Source organism: Falco biarmicus, chromosome 7 (genome assembly GCF_023638135.1).
Source record: "Falco biarmicus isolate bFalBia1 chromosome 7, bFalBia1.pri, whole genome shotgun sequence".
NCBI classification, from domain to species: domain Eukaryota; kingdom Metazoa; phylum Chordata; class Aves; order Falconiformes; family Falconidae; genus Falco; species Falco biarmicus.
In genome coordinates, this window is record NC_079294.1 from 62510293 (window position 1) to 62533748 (window position 23456).

Sequence of the window (23456 nt, forward strand, 5' to 3'; positions counted from 1 at the left end):
GAATTCCCTGCAGAAATTGGCTGCTTTGTTTTTAGCAACTTTCAAATGGAGACATTGTTCCTCTAAGACTGAATTGGGCAACTCAGACAAAATGAAAAAGAGTTTGGATATTTCTTCCCTTTTTTTTTTTCTTCTTCCTTAGGTTGAGCAAAACCTTAGATAACATCAATAGTTTCTTTAGTTTTATGTTTCACTTCCTTAAGGGTAGTTGGCTTATTGCGTTTCCATTGATCACACAGATGGGGAGATTCGACAGAGACAAACCATCTCTTTTCTCCTTTCATTTCCACATTCCTCTCCATTTGAAACCAAATGACTTTTAAAAGAGGCTGGGGTCACTATTCTTTCTCATTTACATATCAATAGTACCAAACTCCTGCCTTATCTTTCAGTCACTAAACTATTTTTAAAAGGCTACATTTCAATTCAAGAAAGGACAGACACATTCCTTGGAAAAACACATCATCTTTTTTGGACTGTCTATCAGAAAAAAACAGGTTCTGGTTTACCTTAGCCTTTCCTTGACACGCGGTAAGAGGTGGCACACTTACCAGCCTTGTGTAATTAATATTTTAACGTCTTGATGCCTCTATAAGGCTTTCTTGTCTTCCCAAATCCTTTGCACAATCCCTATCAGATGTCTCTGTGATTCCAAGCACTGTACCTGTGCTTGTAGCCAGCAAAGCAGCTACTTGAATGAATTACTTTCATCACTTACAAGCAGGAAGAAAACTAAGGACCAGGATCCAGGTCTGCTGCACTCTACTAGAAGTTTGACCACTAATTCACTGAATGATGCTGGACTTGGGAGAATCTGCTGCATATAATGAGATGTTTTAAGTCCTAACTGCTGTTTGTACTGTACTTCAAGGTATAAAAATATCAAAAACATAAGGACGTGCTTGTCCAGGGGAGATTCTGGAAATATCCCTACAGGGAGATGAGTCTTATATGATCAAGAAACTGATTCTATTAACAGTTAAACACAAATATACTAATCCAAATATCAGAAAGCTATAAACATGGGGTGCTGACATCTCCTGCCTGAGCATTAGTCTCAGCCTATTGTTTACACACATCAACTTGAAGGTCCAAGAGTGAAGAACTCAGATTGAAGTCTCTAGAAAAATTCTTATGTGATTAATTTTCAGTTTACAGGAATAATTTCAGGGATTCCAGATACTCATGAAATAGTTTTGGCCTGATAGTTGGAAGCTGAGTATTAAATGGTATTATGCAATGAAATCTTCATGTTAGCCTGTCAAGTCCATACCCTAAATAATCCACTTGTAAGAACAAGCAAACAAACAAGCAAGAACCAACTCTAAAGGTGACTAAAAAGAAGAGGAAATAGCTTATTGATATCATTATTTGAAATAGATAGTTTATGTATTTATATGCAGCTCCTGTATAAATGTCAACATAAGGAATTATATTCCACTTTGGTACTAACAAGTTGGGTACTTTGTATACTTGGAAAAAATGAATGGAACTGCTTTAAAGCTGCCTGAATCAGGGAAAATGCAAAAAGTGTTTCTATTATTCTTATGATGAAGAAATGCCCCTTCAAGGGAATATTTATGTATCTTCCATCTTTGAGATGAATGAAAACCCTAAACAAAGAAGAAAAAAAAGGGATATGTGACCTCATAAAAATAACCCGATGATTCAACTGGGACTCAGCTTTTCAGGGTGTTCAGAATGGAAATTTCAGAACTGCTTTACAGCTTACAGACTTCCTTATGGGCCATAAGAACATTGGATTCTGTCACCAGTTACAAGTTCTCATATGTCAACGTGCTCTTGTCCTCAGTGGTTGCCTGTGGTCCTGGTCGATGATGAAAAAGAGGACAAGAGAGAACGTGGAAAATAATTTCATACATTTTAAAACATTTCTTTAAAAAAGAATCTTGAGCCATCTGCATTAGGTCTTTCTGCTTATTTTTGGTACCTCTACATATAATACAGAGCCCCTGTGGATGGCACAAAGTTTAAATGCCACATCTGAATGTAGCATTTAACATTACCCTCCTACTATTTCAAACATCTTATGGCACAAATTAAGCAAATTTGGCCTAAAGACCTCTCAGATGCTGAAGGAGAATAAATCATTATATATTGATACTATCTGTTGTGTCACTGTTTTTAGGTCTTACTGTGGTTATCTAGGAAATCAGTGAATTCCTCCTCTATGGAGATCGTTAGGAGTTTTGTCATCGACTTCACTCAAAGTAGATTTTCCCCCACTATCTAAAAAAGATTCAAAACCACTGTCTTGACCTGTGGTGCCTATTAAAAAACCATTAGCGCTTCTCAGGAGTAGGGAGTGTTAGATATAATGCCCAGTGCAATTATATTCTCTTTCTTTAAACTGTCTGCTGTTTTTTTCTTTTGCCTTTCCTGTCTTGGAATTGATGTGTGTGTAGTACAGCATAGTCAAAAAAACACCTGAGTACTTCCTGGCTGCATTCTACAGAGAGGTAAACGGATTAGTATAGAGCTTCCAAAGATAATAATTTGAATGTCTTATTAATTAATTGTTATTTGTAATGATGGTTCTTTCCTTAAGGGTCTTTCAGGATCCTTAACTGCTTATTAATGCTGTATAGATAAGGATTGCTCCCTAGTGGGAGAATCGATGTGGAGTATGGAAGCCTTTCAATGAAAGCAACAGGTTTGGGAAAGGAACAAGAGAAAGAATTCACCATTTGAGTGAATAAAGAATTATGATCACCCAAATGCAATTACCAGAGTTCATCCTGTGTACTTAAAAAGTGCCAGGGGATCTCATAGACTGATGTCTCTGATGCATTCAGTATGAGTACAGACCTGCTTACCCAGATTGGAACCTCATTTGATGTGGAATTCTGGTCTGTCTAGATCACAGTACAGGCATACCTTGAGCTCGTGGGCAGCTGCCAAAGCTAGCCTCGCATTAGCTACCTTTGGCTTCAGGCAACTTCAAATGCAGGATTCTCAGTTCAGGCTCTTTAATTTGGCCAGGTGGATGCTCAGGTAGCTAGCCTGTACCAAAGAGCTTGGTGCCACTAGCATTCAAATTACTTAACTTAGAACTAGGCTTAAAGATGTCCGTATGACCTGCCAACACATTTTTTACAACACAGTGAATGCCCTCACAGGGATAAGTGCCCTGTATCATCTCAAAAACACTCCTTCCTTCATCTCAATGCTTTTGGCTCCAGACTGGAGTTTCTTTTTATTTCACTGTTGAATGAAACCACAGAACAAGAACTCTCCTGGCATGGAAGGCAAAAAGAGTGAGGGATCACAGAAAGATTGCACTGAGGAGAAACTCAGAAGCATGTCTGCATGGGTCTGGAGAGAGAAGACAATGCTAAGCCCTGAGACCATGGCTATCGCCTCTGCTTTACCCTTCCAGAATGTGCATTAGGAGAAGGGTGACACAGGGGTCTTTGATTTACTCACTTTGTAGAGCCCATGGCTGCAGCCGCAGTATGTGCTCTCCATGGTGTAGCTCCTCAACACACCCATTTCCTTCCATACCACCACTCGGGCCGTTGACTCCCGAGACTTCTCCACCAGGAAGCTGCAGCTGTTCATGACAAATGCAGGGGCCACTTTATCCAGTATTTTAGGAAGAGTCTATGAGAAAATATCAGCACTGATGAGAAAATGAATTGAACAGATGTGCATGTGTTTGTATCGTACATACATATACAGAGACACTTGAGGTTTTTAACGTGTATATAATCAAATCTATCGGCAGACACTGTTACTGAGAGCTCCAACCAGTGTGCATTATGTCCATCCCACGTGAAATCCTCAGATACTACAGATACCAACATCTGTTTCACCCCAAAGACTAAAATGCAAAATATCCAGTACACTCGGTGTATCTCATTCAAAATAAAACATTTTCACAGCCAATAGTTTGGAACTGCTGAAGTCACTTCCAGAGTTTTGTTTTCAAACTGCTTTGACATTAACCTACGCCTTCCTGGTGTGCTGACCAGAGGGCTGCAGTCATAGTTCAGCACCTGATATTCCCACTGTCCCCTCTCCAGCTATACTATATCTCCTTCCATCATGCATCCACAATTTGACAAGAGATTCAGCTGTGGGAGGAGTTCTGTCTGAACCTAGCACAGAGCAGAGAAAGGGGATGTGTATTCTCATGGAATGTCACACATAATTATATAAAAATAGAGCTTAACATTTCACTAACTTGCATTGTGAAGCAAACCAAAATATTCTCATCTGAGTGCAAGCGATATATTTTATACACTTCATTTAAAGAACCACAATAAAAAGTAATCATGAAAACCCAGTAAAAACTACATCTTAGCTCTGAGTGATTTCCTTATTCAAGATATTTCCCACCAAAGTCCATAAACACCCCTAATACACTGCAGCATCAAATATTTCCGTCAGTGCAGAGGCAACACTTACTTAGCCATTACACAGTGCTTAATGTGTTACTTCTACACTCCATAGAAACATATAATAAATACACATTAATACTAGGTGTGCTTTATGTAGAAACCAGACCTTTAGGTGCACACACACGTATGTGCACGTGTCTAAATTTTAGTGCTGGTATGCTAACCACAACATATGCCAAAAGACCATTTGATCCATCCAAAGAAAAGCAAGGAAAACAAGGACATCCGTTATTTCTTTGACAATCGCTTACTTAAACATCTGACCTGAATGGAATCATATCAAAGGAATTCCCACTTATTGCTAATGGCATTTACCTTGAACTTCATTCAGTTTGGGTGGTGAAAGCCAATCAACTAATTTCACTTTCCAATAGCAATCAGTTTCACCTATTGATTCTGAGCAATTGTAGTTCTGTTTTGTTGAGCTTTACTTCACAGCACTGCATGGGGATATTTGGTTTCATTGAAAATGAAAGAATAATTTTTTTTCCTAAAACATGTTTGAAGTGAATGATAAATCTTTGGCCTAAACTTCTTTGCAATACCTCTTACAAACAACTTAAGCACTCACAAAATTTCATTTTTCAGTATATGCTGGCCACAGCTGTCAATAGACTTTATCACCTCTCTAAGGTATAGATCTTTAGATCTATAAGGTCCGTTTTTCAGATGAAAAAACTGAGGTGGAGAAAACTGGAACAAAGTAAGGAATTCCATTTTAAAATCTGAGACCACCACAAGTCTTATCTTCAGTCAAGATCTCCGGTGTGTTACTAAAAGCTACAGCATACCCTTTCCTGCGGGCGCCCTGGACAGAGGAATCTCTAAGACTGACTGCTTGTCTTAGGTGAAGCATCCAACGTTTCTGGATTGTCTTCATTGTGCTACTTGCTGCATGAGGATCACAAAAATGCCTTCATGCGGTGCTTCTGTGTTTTCCCAGACTTGGGTTGAACACGAATTAAAAAAATACAGCAAAGCCATATTACCCAGACATTTATAAGCCTCAGAACAACCATGAGATCCAGTTAAACTGTATGTGAAAGCTCAGCTAGTTTTCATTCTGCCCTTCTGCAAACAAACACACAGATGTTTTTGTAAATATATTCTACCAAATGCAATACTTGGATCCCTAATCCAGTTTAGCTTTTTAAAACAATTGAAATTATATGCATAATCAATCTTTTACATTTAATTAAATAAAATTGCTGGCAGGTTACAATAACGTCTCTGTATGCAGGACTCATTTAGGACCATTAGCAAATCTGAATTTAATATTCTTTTCATTTTACCAGCATTCACTGGGCTTCACACTAATGGTTCTTTCTTCTCTACTTATTCTTCTTATTAATTAACTTTCAATGTTATATTTTCAAAGAGCAAAACCATACCCTTTTCAAGGATCTTTCATGGTAATGCAGCAGTGTGACTGTGGGCCATTTCTCGAACACAGCTGGATTTAGCATGCACAATAACAAAGGAAGCTACTCCCTTCACGCAGGACCCTGTCCATAAACCTCCTGCCCCTTTAGAAAAGAATGGAATTATATTTCTTTACTGATGTCCCTGCAGACACTGCTGTCAAAGGGCCCTGGAACGGCTCTCAAAAGGACAAATCTTCAATTTGGGCTTTGCGATGCCAATGCTGTGCAAGTCACCCAAAGCCACCAGATATTGGAAGCTAACGAAGATCTGTGTATTGTCAAGGGTGAGAGATGAGTCTATGACCTATGAGGCAAAGGCTGTTCCAAAACCCAACATTTTCTTGAGGTATTTGGTTCTTGCTCCCAGGGAGAAAAAACAATCGCAGAGGCCAGATTAATCCCCAAATACCTACAGGAGGCAGGAGAGAAACCTGTGCAAACAGTGCAAGAAAGCAGGTGTGAGACAGGTGATCTGCTGCAGTTTGCTATTGCAGATGTGTTCTATATACCCGAGCTGATCCAGACTAAGAAGGAAGAAAGTGACCCATCAGCAGGAACTGCAGCAGGCACCCATCTCCTGTTTTGTGCAAAAGAGGATTTGAACCACAAAATCTTTCTTGTAGGCCACTGCAGAGTATTCTTGGCCAGCGTTGAAGCTTTTCTTCATTGCAGATTCAAGACAGGCTCCAGACGCTGACAGCAGCATTTGAATTCTGTTTGCGTAACAGCAAACCATCCTCAGCCTTTTCAAGCCCTCTGAATTCAAACACAGCAAAAGATTTCCTGACTGTAAGCACTCTCCCTGCTTTCTTTGTGAAACAGGGTTTGCCACAGGGATCCCTCCTGACGAATGCTGGAGCACTTTCTTCCAGTAAAGTTTCAGTATGCTGTGTACAATGCCAAAAGATAAACACCGATGCTGCGGCATCCTTATGGGAAGATAATTATTATTTGCGCTGAAGTAGTGAAAATTATACAGAGACATAAACTGAAAGAGACTTTTCAACCTCTTTCAGGTTGGAGTAAACCAAGCTATACCTCTATAATCAGCTTAAGGCCACAATTAATGTTTTGTGAAATTAACATTTTTTAAGACTATAATTAGAGCTTACAAGATTCTTTTTTCTCCAATAAATTTGCCATTTAGGAGGGAAATAGCGTCAAAACAGGCACAAGAAAAGAGATAGACAGGAAATCTAGAGAAGAATTTGATGAGTGCAGACATTCACATGCAGTAGAAATAAACCAGATTTTAGTATTTATTCTTTATAATTTTAAAAAAAAAAAATCCCTAGCTATGACACCAAGCGCTTGCTGTGAAGATAACTCCACTACATTAGATCTGTTTGACACCCACTGAATTCTCTGGTCTTTTCAGTGGCACCAGGAGCATTTTGTGATGAAGCGATTCAACTGAGTAGGACAGTGGCATGTTGTCATTTTCTCAGGTTTCATTACGTAATTCCTACTTATTTTCTTATTATGGTGGTGTGAGCAAAGTTCTGCATATATTTAGAAATTATAAACCACACAAAAATATGTCTGTCCTACTAGTCTGTTGCCAAAGATTATAACACAGCATCTTACTAAAATGAAATACATAGGGAGCCATCTACTAACAATATTCTTGCTAATATCCAGGATATGAAGATATTACACATTATTTGAAACTCTCTGGACCATTACTCCTCCAGAGTAAGGGAAGCTTGCACCTATCTCCAAAATTTGTGAGCTGGCATTGTCTTAACTATCTACAAAGGCGCACTTAGACACCAGTAACTGCAGAAAGGAACAAAGTGGACCTACCCTGTAGCCAACATCTTCTGTGATAACTGCTGTGTCAACCAGGCAGCCTGCTTGCCACAAAGTCTCCTTGATGCTGCAACCGTACAGAAAAACATTCTTTTTCTGGGAGTGTCCATGGTAGTCGCAGAATACCTACCAAGATGAAAAAAAAAAAAAAAAGAAAAATCTTGAACATTGAAAAAGTTTCCTGGATTTTCTTAATACGCACTATAAGATCGCAGGTGGGGTGTTAATGTTGTTGGGTTTTTTTTCCCCCCGTGTCACTTCAGAGTAGCCTAGACTCTGGGCCATGTCTATAACCTGTGTCAAACTTTGTTAGTCAACTGTATCTTGCTTTATTTATTCGATCTGACATGGTCTCAGGGACCCAGAGTCAAGACTAGTGCATTTCTGTCTGCAGCAGAAACAAACATGACACCTGTGCAGGAATCCATGGCAACTCAGGAACCTAAGGGTTCATGGTAACTTATGATACAACAACAGAGCAATTTGTCAGGCGCTTTCCACTTCTGAACTCCTAAACTTCAGCTTTATCCCCACGAGATTTGAAATCTGTGCTTTCCCAAGCAATTAATCATCAGTCTGTCATCTTTAAATTCAAAACCTGTGCTACATAACTTTCAGGAAAATACAATTGTGCAATGGTATTGCGCGATGCTGTCAGATCTTTACATGAATTCCTGGAAGCTGAGCACAGAACATGACCAATCTTCACGGCCAATAATCTTATTCCACACTAATCTATCTGTCTATCTAATTCATCTCTCTTATGTCAGCTGTCATATAAACTAGGCGCAAGGCACATTCCCAGTTTTAGCAGAAGTTTGAATAGCCTCTATAAGCAGATATCGACTCCTATAGAAATGAAAATCACGATTTAATGACCCAAGAGGTAAATATTGACCCAAGTCTTAAAGAATAATCAATCTCAGTGCCCTCTGAGATATGAAGTCAATATACACACTGCTGTTACATATATTCTCCATGTCTTTATCAGGAATATTCAGAAATCTGTCAATGAAAAGACAAGAACTTCTAAAGAGAAGGAATTGGTTCATTTTAAACCAGTATTCACCACTGAGTAGAAAGGACTTTCAAGATTTCATTGAACAGTTTTCCAGGGTTTATTTTGAAGACAAAAGAATGGGTGTAGGAAGGTGGGGAAGAATTACAGATTGATATAAAAAGAGATGGGGAGGAATATGGGGTAAAAAAAAAAAGAATCATAGAATTGTTTAGGCTGGAAAAGACCTTTGAGATCATCACGTCCAACCGTTAACCTAGCACTGCCAAGTCCACCACTAAACCACATTCCTAAGTGCCACATCTATGCATCTTTTAAATACCTCCAGGGACGGTGACTCCACCACCTCCCTGGGCAGCCTGTTCCTGTGCTTCACAACCCTTTCAGTGAAGAAATTTTTCCTAATACCCAATCTAAACCTCCCCTGGTGCAACTTGAGGGCATTTCATCTTGACCTATCACTTGTTACTCGGGAGAAGAGACCGACCCCCCCCTCACTAGAACACTATTTGAAGTGTGGCCACTCCAGTGCCGAGTACAGGGGGATGACCACTTCCCTCATCCTGCTCGACACACTGTTTCTGATACAAGCCAGTTATTGGCCTCCTTGGCCACCTGACCACACTGCCGGCTCACATGCAGCCAGGGGTTGACCAGCCCCCCAAGGTCCTTTTCCACCAGGCAGCTTTCCAGCTGCTCTTCTCCTGGCCTGTAGTGTTGTGTGGGGTTGGTGTGACTCAGGTGCAGGACCCAGCAGTTTGCTTTGTTGAATCTCATACCGTTGGCCTCTGCCCATTGGTCCAGCCTGTCCAGATTGCTCCGTAGAGGCTTCTTTTCCTCAAGTAGATCAACACTCATATATAAATGTATATATATAAATACATATTCTTGTATAAATACATATACAAGAGGGGAAAAACAGATGGAGTAGATGAACTTCTTCCACCAACTGTTAGGGCAAGATTTACCCTAGTATGTTTTTTTCTCAGCTATGCAGTAATTAAGTTTAGCTGCAGCAAGTAAGGGAGTTTATCTTGGAATTGAGCATGTACATTCTTTTAGCTCCTCTGACAAACAGTAGGTTGATATACTGGAGAGGCTAAGGCACCCATGGATAAAGAACCATCTCACCACTACTAATTAGGTGGTCAATTATACATATCTCATAGCTTATACACTGCTCTTTCTTTTGGTTTCTGACCTATCAACTTTCTTTCCTGCATCACTACTCACCTCCAGCTTTCTTTGCAGGGCTCTGGATCTGCACATCACCACCCCTGCAGCATACACTTTCCACACCTGGAGCATGCAAACAGCAACCTACTCAGCAGCAACTGCTCTTGCTTTATTTATACCCATGCCACCCAGCAAAGGCGGAAAGGAGAGGACAAACAGGGCAGTCTGAGAACCGCTCGTTGGTGCAAACCTACAAGCAGCATCATTTCTAAAGGAAAAAAATCCATCATTGCACAGACCCCAGAGACTCAGCCCCTCAGGCTGTTGCGTATTTTGCAGGGCTTCTGCAGCCCCTGCATTTGAAGTAACTGTCTGAACCACATGCAATTATCCTGTAATGTCTCCTCCAAAGAGCTGCATTTATTGGTTCTGCTAATGACAGACATTTTTCCAGCTAGTGTTTCATCTAAGCTATCAGCAATACACAGTCATAGCTTAGGTTAACCACAGGTACCATCTAGAATTTATTCCTATGAATATCAAAGAAGATTTTATATCTTTCGTCTTATTTCAAGGCAGAGAACCCAGCTCAACTGGGTATCAATTACCTGCCAATTTACAGAATTACCAACACACAAGAGACACAATATATTATCTGCCTAAAATATTATTTTATATATCAGAAACTACACAGGGATGATCACATAGTCAGATAGTGGGGCTGCCTGATCAGTAGCAGGTCTATAATTCTACACCTCAAGAAACCTGCAGATGAATCCTTAGTGACAGGTCTGGAATGAGACTTTATTGATATAATGGATTATCAAAGCCAGGCTCTGTAATATGGCTGTTGTTTCAGGTCATGGCTGTCACCAGCTTCCACAGTAGAAGTGTCAATACTACTGAACTATTCTTCTATTTGCAAGTTGCACAGAGCTATATTTTAAACAAGTTTGCTGGATACTGCAGTCACTCCCAATGTTTATATGCAGTTATTCATTGTAATACATTCTTCTGCCTCCTTTTCACACTACAGGGTAGCTTATGTCTCACGATTCAGCCAAGGCTAAGCTGTATTTTGTAGTTTGAGCACCCAATACAGAATTATTCCTGGGATATGGCTGGGCAAACACTAAGCAAATCTGAGACCTACCAGTCCTTTTCTTCCAGCCTGTCTTTCTGTATGGCTGGGACACTAATACACACAAACCAGTTAAACTCCCAAGGCTTGCACTCACTGGGATATGACTCAAGATACACTTGCATATTTTTATCTATTTAAAATTATTTGCCAGCACTGACTAAAGGTAAGGACTGCTTTCTAAATCAAAATCCAACCCTCCTTATGAGTCACAGAACCAGGCACCTTTTAAAATAAAGGAAAAGCAAAATAGAAAATGAAAAGCAAGAAAATCTGTTGGAAAACAGAATATTTTGACTTTTTTTTTTTTTTTTAATGTGTGTGAAGTCTATTTTTTTCCTTAATAGCATTATGACAGGACTTTGAAACTCAGAGTTTGGAGGTAGACATGCCTAGGGTTTTTTTCCTCACAATGAGCTGCATTCCTTGCAGGCAGATGCTTGTTTCCAAGCTCAATATAACACCTTTGAATGGCACCAAACTGGACAGTGCCTCCTGGTCCCTAGGAAGTTCTTTACATCCCCTCTAAGGGCGTCCTGCTCTTCACTAAAGCTCAGACTCTTTATACAAGCTACAGGTTCCCTGTTGATTGCTGCAACTGCATTGCCAGCTATAACTTTAAACCGCAGCAGTTTAGAGTTTAGCACCACAACTACTCAAGGAGAGCACAACTTTCCTTTCCCCATCAGACCTGGCTGCTCCCAAACAAGGTGGTCTCCAACACTCCCGCTTTGCTGCTCTCAGTCAAAAGGAGATCCCTTGCCACAAAGTGCTAAAATGTCATAGCACATCCAGTCCCTCATCTTACTAGGGTTCCCAGAGCCAACAAGTAAAAAAAAAAAAAAACAACCCACCACTTAGCAGGCTGTTCTCTATAGAACCTACCAATTAAAATGGCTTTGGTTTGAAAGGCTGTTAACTTTAAAAGTTCTTTCTTTTTCTCCTTCAAGCAGCTTTGCTTTGAAGAAACTGCTTGCACATCCCCAGGATAAATGAAACTAAGTCACTTCACAGAAATCATTTGGCTATCAGTGAACTTGGCTCCCTGGGATCTTGGAGGTTGGAGGAAGGAGAAAAAAAAAAAAAGAATAAGGAGAAACCCAGCAACCAGCTATCTTCTGGAGGAGGCATTTTTGAGCATGTATAAACTAAAATCAATGTATTCTTCAAAGGCAAAGAAAAATCAGTTTACCAAGGCTGACATGCAGCCCATGAGTGAGGGAGATGATAGGATCAATAGCCTCTCTCCACTTAGCAATAATGAGAACTTGCTCTGAGTGTTCAACTCTATGTACCTGGATATGACAAGCATGGTTATGCATTAAAAAAGGCCAAATAGCAAATCACAGGGTAAAACAAGACTGATCCTACACTGCTCTGAACCAAAGGAAAAGGTTGGTGACTAAATTCACAGTGGAGTTGAATTTCCACAGTATTCCTCAGCCTGCAGAGTTGAATTTCAGGGCTGTTGCCTTAGCCAGAAACCATCTTCCCTCAAGAATTCACTTAAAGAAGCTCAGACATTTTCAGCTTGTCTGGGGCTTTTCTCATCAAACCCAGAGGGAATTTGATGTCTTTGGACATTTCCTGACTGACCGTAGCTATCATTAGCCAACCTGCCAGTCTGTGCATCTATGCCTGTTCATTAAAATTCGAACCTCCCTGTGGTTTTTCTTCTCAGGGGTCAGAACTATCTTTTTGTTCTGCTGGGCAGCAAGATTGAGCAAATGGAATGGGCCCCAGCCCTTTCTCAGTCGCAGCTTTGAGAAGAGACTCATGTCTCATGAATTTCTGGTACCCCCAGACCTAGCCATTTTTTTTTTCATTACCAAAACAACATGCAAGTTCAGACATTTTGAGGGCTGCTTCTTGTGTTTTTGTGATTGCATGGTTTGTTCCAACATGGGCTTTTGAACAGTCCATTCAGGCTAAATATTTGTGGAATTTCTCCTATTTATTGCCATGAAGATAGCAATAAGATATTCATAGTATTTAGCTTAGTTGGAGTACTTCAAGGATATTAATGGGCTTTAAGGAATTTATTTTCTCACTTATATTCCAGGTGTGCAGAGAGTCTGAAATTTGGAGTTGTTGGTTAGAACATTCAGTAAAGAATAAATATCCAAGACTTTCAAAACACTCAGTAAGATGAAAGTGAAACAGCACATGATGCTTTCCAAATCACTCTAGCTTTAAAACAAGACTGTTCATGCAACTGCAGTAAGCAATCCATATACAATAATTCACAAAAGATCATGGAAGAGGCTTACCAGAGGAGCCCGGCCAATGCTGCGCAGGTAATAGAGAAGACCTTTGGCATGGTAAATAGTTGGATGGAGCTGCGAACTGGGTGTCAACCACTGTCTGTTCAGATCATCTCCACTCAATGAACAACGGTGGCTGAAATCAGAAAGAAACACATCACAAACTAGCAAAAGCTGATTCCAAAAAGTTTCTGATTCTGGCAAGCCCTGGCATCAGGACAGGGAATGTATATTAGAACACGGACATAAAGGTTTTGAATATCTGGCTAGAACGAACCAATTTTCATTATTATATTTTATAGGTGCTTATAGTATATGACTTTTATAATTTCCTTTCCTTCCTAGGTTCACATAGTGCACAGTCCTGTCAGATCAGAAAATAAATGCAGTTTTTCCTTTACCTAAGTACACACAAATAAAAAGACTACTTATAAACAAATATTCTTCAGAAATATTCTAAATTCTGTGCTGTCTATGAAATTCACCCAGCTTACACAGAGCACAGGCTTCTCAAAATCTCCACGGCAAACAAGCACATCCAACTCCTACTCATTCTAATTGAAGACAGGCACTTGAAGCTCTTCGACCAGTCTGAAATATGAATGCACTTAAATGAGATGAGCTGGATATCTCATTTAAGCTTCTCCCCTCACAAGAAATGCCACTATCTAAAGCACATCAAGAAGATCTTGATGCATGCTACATCATTATGTAGAACAATTACCTAGCTTCACTGCAAAGGCTGAATAAAAAGCTAAATAAGGATCCCAGATCTGCACTGAGAAAATGTTTCTCTTACTTGGCTCGAAAATATTCCGTTACTGACTCAGTGATCAGTGGAAGGTTGTGTGGGATACTTGACCGTATGGAGCAGTATGTCACTGTACAATTTTGCAAAATCCAACTAATCTCCCTTGTTAGTGACTGTGTGTAGATCAGAGCCTCCTCACAGTTCTCAAAGGATTTGCTGTAATTTGCTTCACAATTTTCAAATTGTGGTGTGCTGATAAAATTCAGGAACCAGTCCTGGAGCATGAGGTACTGTGGTAGGCCCTCATCTTCTCCATACTCTCCAGTTCAGCACTAGAACACTTCTAGTGGCATTGTAATCTTGGACTGGCTTGTGCTTCAAAAATTTAAAAAAATATATTTTTAAAAAATCTTAAGTATTGGATGAACTTCTAGCTATGGAGTTGCATCCAGCTTTGCTGATCCAGCCTCCTAGAACAAAATAAAGCACAAATGTATTTGTGGGGACACAGCCCTCTGTTGTATTAGCAGAGCCTTGCACTGGAGCTATGGTAACATCTTTGGCATTATCAATGCATTGCAAATGCTGCTTGAAGAAAGAGGTTGTAAATCAGGTAAGCCTTAAAAGAAAAGGGAATAAACAATGGAAACTGCTTAAGAATGGAAGACAAAGAAATAATAAGAGTCACTAAGAATATTTCATACATTTTTAATGTAGAAAAGCAAGGTCTCTAATGCCATCTTGGGGTTTCTGGCAACATCACAAGATCCATTTTCCAGGTTTACTGTAGTTTCACTGTTATCTGAATTCCCTTCTTTCTTCATAATCCATAGTTCCCATGTCACTCATTCAGCAAATCAAAAAACATTAGCAATAGCTAACACATGGGAGCTCAGCAAATGCGGCTGTGATGCTTCTGCCAAAAATTCTACATGAAAACATGACAACTTCTGTTACATTTGTCAAAGGCTCTTCAAATAAAGTTACCTTTAGGCTCACCTCTTCTGATCTTCAGGACAACAGCTACTCAAATGAGATTAGCAGCTGTATTTCTGCCAAGAACTTGTGTGCTTACACAGTTTCCTTTCAATAGGTATAACTTCACATAAAGAATCATTGGCTTGCATTCAGAAACTCATCTTTCCCCAATGTAGCCAGTAAAAAAATAAGATCCAAACACTTCCTTGACATAAGCATGTGATGTCTTCCTGCACCACAGTTATATCAGGGAGCACAATTAACTGAAAATAACAACAGAATTTTCATTCTGAGGGAAAGGATCATAGCTGGAATTTTATTCTCATACTTCAATTTAACATCAAGAAGGAAGAAAAGGAAAAGTCTTATTATTTCAGACCTACAGAAATACCTTCTTAACATTGTAATTGCTTACAAAAACCCCTTCCACTCTTTCCACTTCTCCTGTGGGGATTAACACTAGCTTGTGCCTACCCAAACCATCTGCACGTGTGCCTTTGCTAAAATACCTTGATACATGCTGGAAGAGTCCAACATACAAAGCCAAACATACAGGGGAGTAAAAACAAAACCATTCAGTTAATACAGATATTAATGCCAAACAAACTCCAAGCTCAATTTTTATTTCACTATTTCTTAGACTAAAAATCTCCATTAAAAAATTCCTTATTCCTTCAGAACATATAAAGAAATACCATAGACCTGTTAGAAGACCATGTAAGAAAAACTCCTAATCAAGTCTATTAACACACATTAAACCCAAGTAGATGGTGGGACAAGGCACTAGTGTTTCCTACTGCTGAAGCTGGTTCCACTGTGGCCCGTGGACTGCAACGCATTACTCGCACATGAACAGAGCTTCCACGCAGCATGCTGACATCTCTGCAGTCCACAGCACCCTCACTCTTCAGACAGGTTTCACCCTGTCCATAATACAATTTACCAACTCTCTTGCTCTGATACAAATTGTGACTCTTCTTGGATGTGACTCTATGACAAGACAATCCCCTCCTCTGCAGTTCACAGATGCTGGTGGTTGCTTAGTATTAGTTTAGTAAGTGTAATCCAAATCTAAATCAATAACTTGAGAGCTCTTATTTACTGCAGGGAAGGAAGGTAACATCCCTGCATGTAGGCAAGAGCTGCAAGACAATGTTCAGCTTTGCCCCTTCAATGATTAACATCTCTGCTCATTTAAATAACCTTTAAATATTAGCCCAAAGCCTGACAGCTTGTATCCGCAGCTCTTAAGGAGATGCAGAACATTAATTAAATTATGAGATGCAGATTTTTCCCATTCTGCTGCATCCTCCCATACTGTTAGTCTGTTTACTTATGTAGATACCAGCTCCCTGGCAGCCTTGTTCGCCCTTATCCCTTCCTTTCTTCTCTCTCTTTCCTAACAGTGATGACATCCTCAGATAACGGTTTTGTCCGTTATGCTCTGCAACCAAGGGTGAAGGTAAAATATTAAGCTGATTCCAACTGCTGATAACAAATAAAGGGGCTGGGAAGCTGAGACTAGCTTTGAATGTCTGGCAGGATTTAATGAAATTCACTGCTCAAATCAAAGGCATTTCTTACAACACAGTTCCAAGCTATTATATTTACTTTAAATGTTTTATGCGCCTTTTCGCCTTTGCAGCATTAGCAAGACTAGCTGTCACCTTGGATGGGACTAGTAACAGCTGAAAGGAAATTACAAAAACATTTTCCAAAAAGAATTCCAATAAGTGAAGGAAACCCCAACTCTGTGTTTCTGTATAGCCTACCTGTAATTCTATTTGTTACGTATCTTCCACCCAGATACATTCAAAACAATTAAACTGAGTTTCTCCTGTTCACAAGCCTGATGCTTCTGTTATAGCCCTGCCTCCTCTTCTACCTTCACATAGCCAGGACATTCTTTGATGTGTATCAGCCTATGGGATAGCTATTAGCGACCTCTGGGGCAGTGTGTGGCTACGAAGCAGAGTAGAGCACAAGGAGAAGAAACAGATGCATTTGACCTTCTCCAAGCAGACCCCCACGGTATTTCTGTATCTGTAGAGTGACTCAAGAGAAGCTATGGAGCTGGTGGAAGAGGAGGTCCTCTGATCCTTGCTAACTAGACTCTTCTAAATAGACATGGCCAGAAAACAGATTGCCACAATGATACAGAGCAAAGCATTCAGTTAATGCAAAGTTCAGCATATACTGTTGCCCAAGAAAATAAACACTTGGGTAGTCTGTCCTTCAGATGTACTCCACCAGTGCCACCTAGTTCAGTAAGATGAATAAAATCAAAGCACTCAAGCCATTCAGTCCCTGGAGAAAAGGTAACTCGTGACTGTTTCCAAACAGAGTGAATTCCTCCTTAGGTGATTCTGTTGGTGAGTGCTAGCTTTAAATATCATCATCATATGGCACCAAGAATATTCCTATTTCTATGCAATCCTCAGCTCTAAAGATTGATAAATGCAGGTAATCATGTAGGAGAGCTACTCTGTGAAAACAGGATCCCTACCATCTGAAGCTGATACACCACAGACAGAAAGATCAGGTTGAGATTCCTCTTCTAAGACCATAGGAAGTAACTGAACTTCTGATTGGAACATTAGACTCTTGCTTTCAAGGCAGGGACACCTCACAGGGCATTAACGAGAAAGAGACTAGGTAGCTAAAGAATGGACTTGTTCAGTTTAAGACAGAATTGTATTTTACAGCTGTTTGCACTTTTAAGACTTTGCTTTTAATCTTGTACCTCAAAGCCTGACATTAAGTTTTACTAAAGATGTGTTTTCTTTGCCATTGTACTCTTAAGCCTGCTTGGCTTTGAGGACAAGGTGACCTCAAATACTGCACAAGCCACATATACAGAAGAGATGATACCTGGTCCTAACTTAAGCCATAATAAGGTCAAGGGCACCTTTTAGTTGATTGCAATAAGCCTAGATCAGTGCCCTACACAGATACAAAAATGGGAGGGGTGGGGAGAGAGAGAGAGAGAAAGAGATAGATACATAGCAAAAACAAAACAAAAGGGAACAGGAGGTGCAGAGTAAAGAGATTGGGGATAAATATAATACACAAGATATTAGACAAGGAAGAAAACAAAAAATGGAGAGAAAAGTTACATTTTAAAGAAAAGATGTTGCTGTGCTTGGAAGATAAAATGATTCAAAGTCTCCTGTCCATTACAGATAAATGGAAAGACGGGGCCTATCATATTGAATGAATGATGTCAAGACCGATAATAACAGCACCTGGGTTACAGGGAACTATAAAATCTAAAGGGATGCATTGCGTTTGATATGTAGAGAGCAGCATCACCATTCGTTGTGCATCTTAAAAGCAGACAGTAGTACTAGCGCAGGATAAGAATATCTATGTAAAAGGAACTAGGCACAAGTAAATATCAGGATGCCACTGAGCAGCACGGGGCAGCCTCAACCAGCCACAACATGCTGGACTTTATAAATAACCACTGCCTAGGATGGAAGCAGAAATATTTTCATTAATGTGTTTTGGTCTTGCCGTTAAGAAAGCCCAGAGCAATCTGGAGAATAAAAAAGGCTGCGTGTGGGGGGTGTGGGCAGGCAGGATCCTCCATTTGTCCTAATTTTAAATTTTCCAGAGATCAAGATCAGTGATGTGAGAAAGCATCATCATCTTTAAATTATAAGCCCTCCCTTATAATTTAAAGGAAGTTGTTAGAAATATAACTGTTATTTTCTGTCTTTGACTGGCTTTGTTCAAGCCCATGTGCTGAAACCATCATGACTATACTCATCATATGTATACTTCACAGAGATGCTCATCCAATGCCACCAGGCATGGTGTCACGGTATTGCCCTGTGATGCCAACGATCATTCCAGAAACAGAATATCACCAGAACAACATAAATATTGGAGGCTTTACATTGAGAGCAATCCAATGAAACAGCACGCTTATGTGATTGTATTGGGTTTGTTGGCAGGGTTTGGGCTGCGGGGGGGCTGCAGGGGTGGCTTTTGTGAGAAGCTGCCAGAAGATTCTCCTGTGCAGATGGAGCCAACACCAGCCGGCTTCTTGACAGACCTGCTGCTGGCCATGGCCAAATGATAATAAATTGCACTGATTTCCCCACTTTGGGTCTGTTTTGCTGGCAACGGTAACTGCTGAGTGATGTCCCTGCCCTGCCCTCCCCCAGGACCCTCTCGTTCTGTTTTCTCTCCCCTGCCCAGCTGGGGAGGGCAGGGACAGAGCGGCTGGGTGGGTGCTGGGCATCCAGCCAGGGTCAACCCACCACAGAGTGATGTAAAACAAACTGGAATTTAAATATTTGGATATTTTTCAGAAGCTTTAGAATGGCAGCTAACTAGTCTTCCATCCCCTGAAATTTCTGCGTCTTAACAGCATAAGGCAAAACACGAAGTGCTGAGAACTTCTTTGTAGAGCTCTTCATTTTATAGCAGACATATATGTACAGACTTGCAGTACTGCACTGTACAGCTGGAATCAAAGACGCGGGAACAGAGGGCAGGGTATTTTTTCCTACCATACTCTGGACTGCACCACTGATTTCATAATGAAATATCTTTCCCACCATGAAAATGAGCCACTTAAAGCTCCCTTTGGGACATCTCACTTTTGCATCTTGTCAAGCCCCAGGGTATCCCTGCAGTGAGGTGATCCCTTCACCTGGTTACTCCAAGAAGGGAAGAAGGTGATGTTTTTCCTTTGTTCAGGGGGTGAAGTTATTAGAATTTCCCTTGTTTACAGTGAAATGCAGGTGACTAGCTTCAAGGCGTATACACAGACACTGATGAATGGAACAGTTCCCATCAGCATTACTGCAGACAACAGTTCATTTCTGATAATTCATTCTTTCATTTTGGCTGCAAGCAATGTGAACACAATGTGAGCCTGTATAGTATAACAGGCTCAAGAGCAGTTTCCCTTCCCAACATAACCAAAGCGTCTGGGAGTTCAGCAGCCACAATCCTTATTCCATATCTCTTTTTCCTCAAGCATGCATTTCATTCCTAAATTATATTTACAATCCCCTCCCCACTTACTTATGACCTACTGCAATGCTAATTGCCCTCAAGCCTCATTTGCACCACATCTTACTATCACACCTGCTTTCACCATGAGTAAAGGCCACAGTTAGTATTAGAGCACCAAGACAGACATGCACTGTTTAACTCAATGATGAAAACCAAGGCTGGAAAGTCAACTTCTCCCAAGAGATTCTCATAAAGTACCAAGCAAAGGTGATTTTTCAATCGTACTGTGAACTCTTACTGCCTATTTTACTCCTAAGCCTGTAAGAGGAATTTTTTTTATTACTTTCTTCCCTTTTTTTATTGCACCTTATACACGCACACAATGCCAAACTTATATCCTGAATGACATGTGCTCTCTGGATACCAGCCAATTTAAGGATGCCTTTGAAAGGATCTGTCTCATTTTGGACTGTGGCTGCTGTACGACTTTTCCCTCCCGGCACTAATGAATCCATGACGTATAATGCTTCCTCTTGGGCGAATGCTATCCTGAAATATCACACTGCCAGCTTCTTCTTGCCTCCCTACAGCTGAACACTGATACTAATTAGCGTAATGAGCCTTCAGTGTTTCACTTGCTACATCTGACCGATTTTGTCACAATGGACAATCCTTGCTTCCCAAGATAAACGATGCAGTTTGTGCTCTTCAAGTTTGGTGCATGTAACTGTGTCTCTGTGCTTGCCCAGTTCCCTCTGTTATAAGGATCTCTTTTCTCTCCGTGGACACATTTCATTAAGTTGCATTTGGGCACAAATCAGTTAGACACACAGAATGGAATCTGCTTCACCCCAGCTAATGCTGTCAATGTCATAATCAAGTAAGACAAGAAGTTCACATGACCTACTGAAAAGGTCAGTTAACAGCATTGCCACAGATAAGCGAACCTCCCTCCCAGTTCCACATCAAAGGATGCCCATCAGACTTCTATTTCTTCTAGTTGTAACAACAGGAGCTATTAAATTCCAGATAATTCATTCACTTGTATTTGCCCACACTTTGTACCATCATTTATGAGAAAAATGCAATAATGCTTTGTGCTGTTTTATGAAGGAGCAAATAAAAACAGCGTTCTCAGTTTCTTGTCATTGTCCATGAGATGGGGTCATCTCAAGAGTCTTTTCAAACACCTTTCAAATACTTTGTATATAATTGATTAAAAAGCCTTAAACCAGCATTTTAAATCATTGGGTTTGGATGGAAAATTCAATTTTCAGCACAGGTTTCATATAACAAGTATCTACTTTCTGCAGGACGTGTTGACTTTTCCTCACCAATCAAACACTCTATTCCCCTTAAAACTTTGACTTTTCAGCCAAAACTCCAAATGGTACCATCCAAAATATCAGAACTCTTTAAGAAAGATGTCTCAGCATATGTTAGAAAACAGGCACTTGAGGTTTTTTAGGCACCAGTTCCTCTCTATCAGAGGGTCTTTTTGCCTGGGCCACACGTCCCCGAATGCAACATGACAGCCATTCAGTAAGATGCAAAATTATAATGCAACATGGGAGTTGTAGTTTGGCTGGGGGAGCCAGGACAACAGGGCAGCCAAACAACTCCCAAATGGCACCATGATGACACTTCCAAATGGAAATACTGCTTTTAAATGGGAATATTTGGCTCCAGTTTTGACTACCTGTTATTCATAGAAAAGCTTAAGCTTTGCATAGTGGGGAAAACCATATTTTCCCAAACAGCACTACTTACATCCTTCTACAAGCAATGTCAGCAAATCCTAATTTTGCAGGCAGGGACATTGAGAAGTGAAGCCACTCAGCAACAAAGCAGTAAATCAGTGAGAAACCAGGAAAAGAACCTAAGATCTGATGAAAGCATATCAAATTAACTAAAACTTCACTTTTAAATTAGTGTCATTTAGCCTGTTTCTAATTCCTGTATTCTGACTTTCTTATTTTAAATGTGGCTTATACCCATATATTTGAAGAGGATTTTTAACTGACTTAAGCTAATTGCTCACATATGGGTTGCATTGAATTAACTGAGTTGATTTAAAAATCTGTTAGTTAAATCAGTGCAATCTCTGCATATGAATGAGTACTAAGAATTGCAATTTGCAGATGATTGTTCTAAAACCTGAGTGAAAATAAATAATGCATAAGGGCAAACGTGGCATCATAGATTAAGAGCGAAAATCACATCCAAAAGGGGTTTGTAGAGGTTCAGGAAAAAAATATAAATAAAAAAGAATGTGCAGTGATGTCTTCAGATCTGTTAGCTTTTCCTAGAATCCTTACTTAGCTGAAGAGTCCAGGAGGTAGTGTTCATTCTTAGTGTCCTCTACTTTTGTGGAATTTAAGTTGTAACTAGAATGGGAGGAAAGGGTCTCAAAGCAGTTGCTGTGAATCCGTAAGTTCAGGTTCCTCCAAACATTTTGCTAATAAGTTACAGAATAATTGGACTGCTACAACATTACTACCAGTAAGTAGTGAAGAACCCTTGTACTTGTTTTTTAACAATGAGGCAAGCCCTGCACAAGGAACATGCTGCAGGATACAGTTCTTTCCTGGACCATCACTAGACCATCCTGGCCTAACCCTATTCAACATCATCTATAAGGTTTTGTCCTGTTTCTAATGCCCAGAATTCAAGGACTAGGCATTGATTAGAGCATCACCCCCCTATCCCAGAAGACAAGTCTGCTTGGAAACCTGCAGTCCCTTTCCAGTCTGGGGTCTGCAAAGCTTTTCAAGTACGGAAATCAGACTTGTTTAAGCAAGCTAACACCCCACTGCAAAGCAGGACAGTGACCTGCCAGCTGGCAATGAAGACAGAAAAAAGGGAGAAAAAGGCCATAAAGAAGAGATAAAGGTGAGGAAGACTGAAGTCACTCCTCCCAAGCTGAGGCGCATTATGTCCCCTTTCCACCACCTCAGCCATCTTCCTCAATAAAAACAAGCAGCAGGGACAAGTCTCTGCGAGTCACACCTGCATGACAATGAGGTGGTGGTATTCCAAAATAAGATGTCTTTGAGCACATATATTTTCAGCCCTATAGTGGCTGGAAGGTTGTTTTGCCAAACTTGTTCTGTTGTGTTCTGAAGAGAGGTTAATAATAAACTTTAAAAAAATAAATTTAAACATGGCTGCTCTAGATTAGGCAGGATTGCTTGTCCCCCTGTAATGCTGAGTAGGCTCACACATTCATCCTTCAGCATTAATTACCATTGCTCAAAAACCATGCTGTTTTCCTTCTCTAAAAAAGAACTGGCACAGGGTAGGTTTATTTTGTCACCAAGTTCCTCAGCTTAGTGTAGAAGCACAAAAAGGGACCTCATTTTACATGAGGTCTATCAATATAAATGTGATTTATAGTGCAACTGGCCATAGGCTGACATACATGAAGACATGCTATACTTCCTCCATTAGTAAATTATAGTTCCGACAAAGCAGCATTAACTGAAATACACTGAGTG

General features: G+C 40.2%; 1 protein-coding gene across 1 annotated transcript in view; it reads right to left on the minus strand.

Moving 5' to 3' along the window:
• AGBL1 (AGBL carboxypeptidase 1) overlaps nt 1-23456 on the minus strand; it is a 273140-nt gene that overhangs the window by 124042 nt on the left and 125642 nt on the right. The window contains exons 19-21 of the mRNA XM_056347385.1: nt 13266-13395; nt 7655-7786; nt 3448-3624 (exon numbers count right to left, since the gene is read on the minus strand). Coding sequence (XP_056203360.1) covers nt 3448-3624; nt 7655-7786; nt 13266-13395 — 439 coding nt within the window. The remainder of the gene's footprint in view (nt 1-3447; nt 3625-7654; nt 7787-13265; nt 13396-23456) is intronic.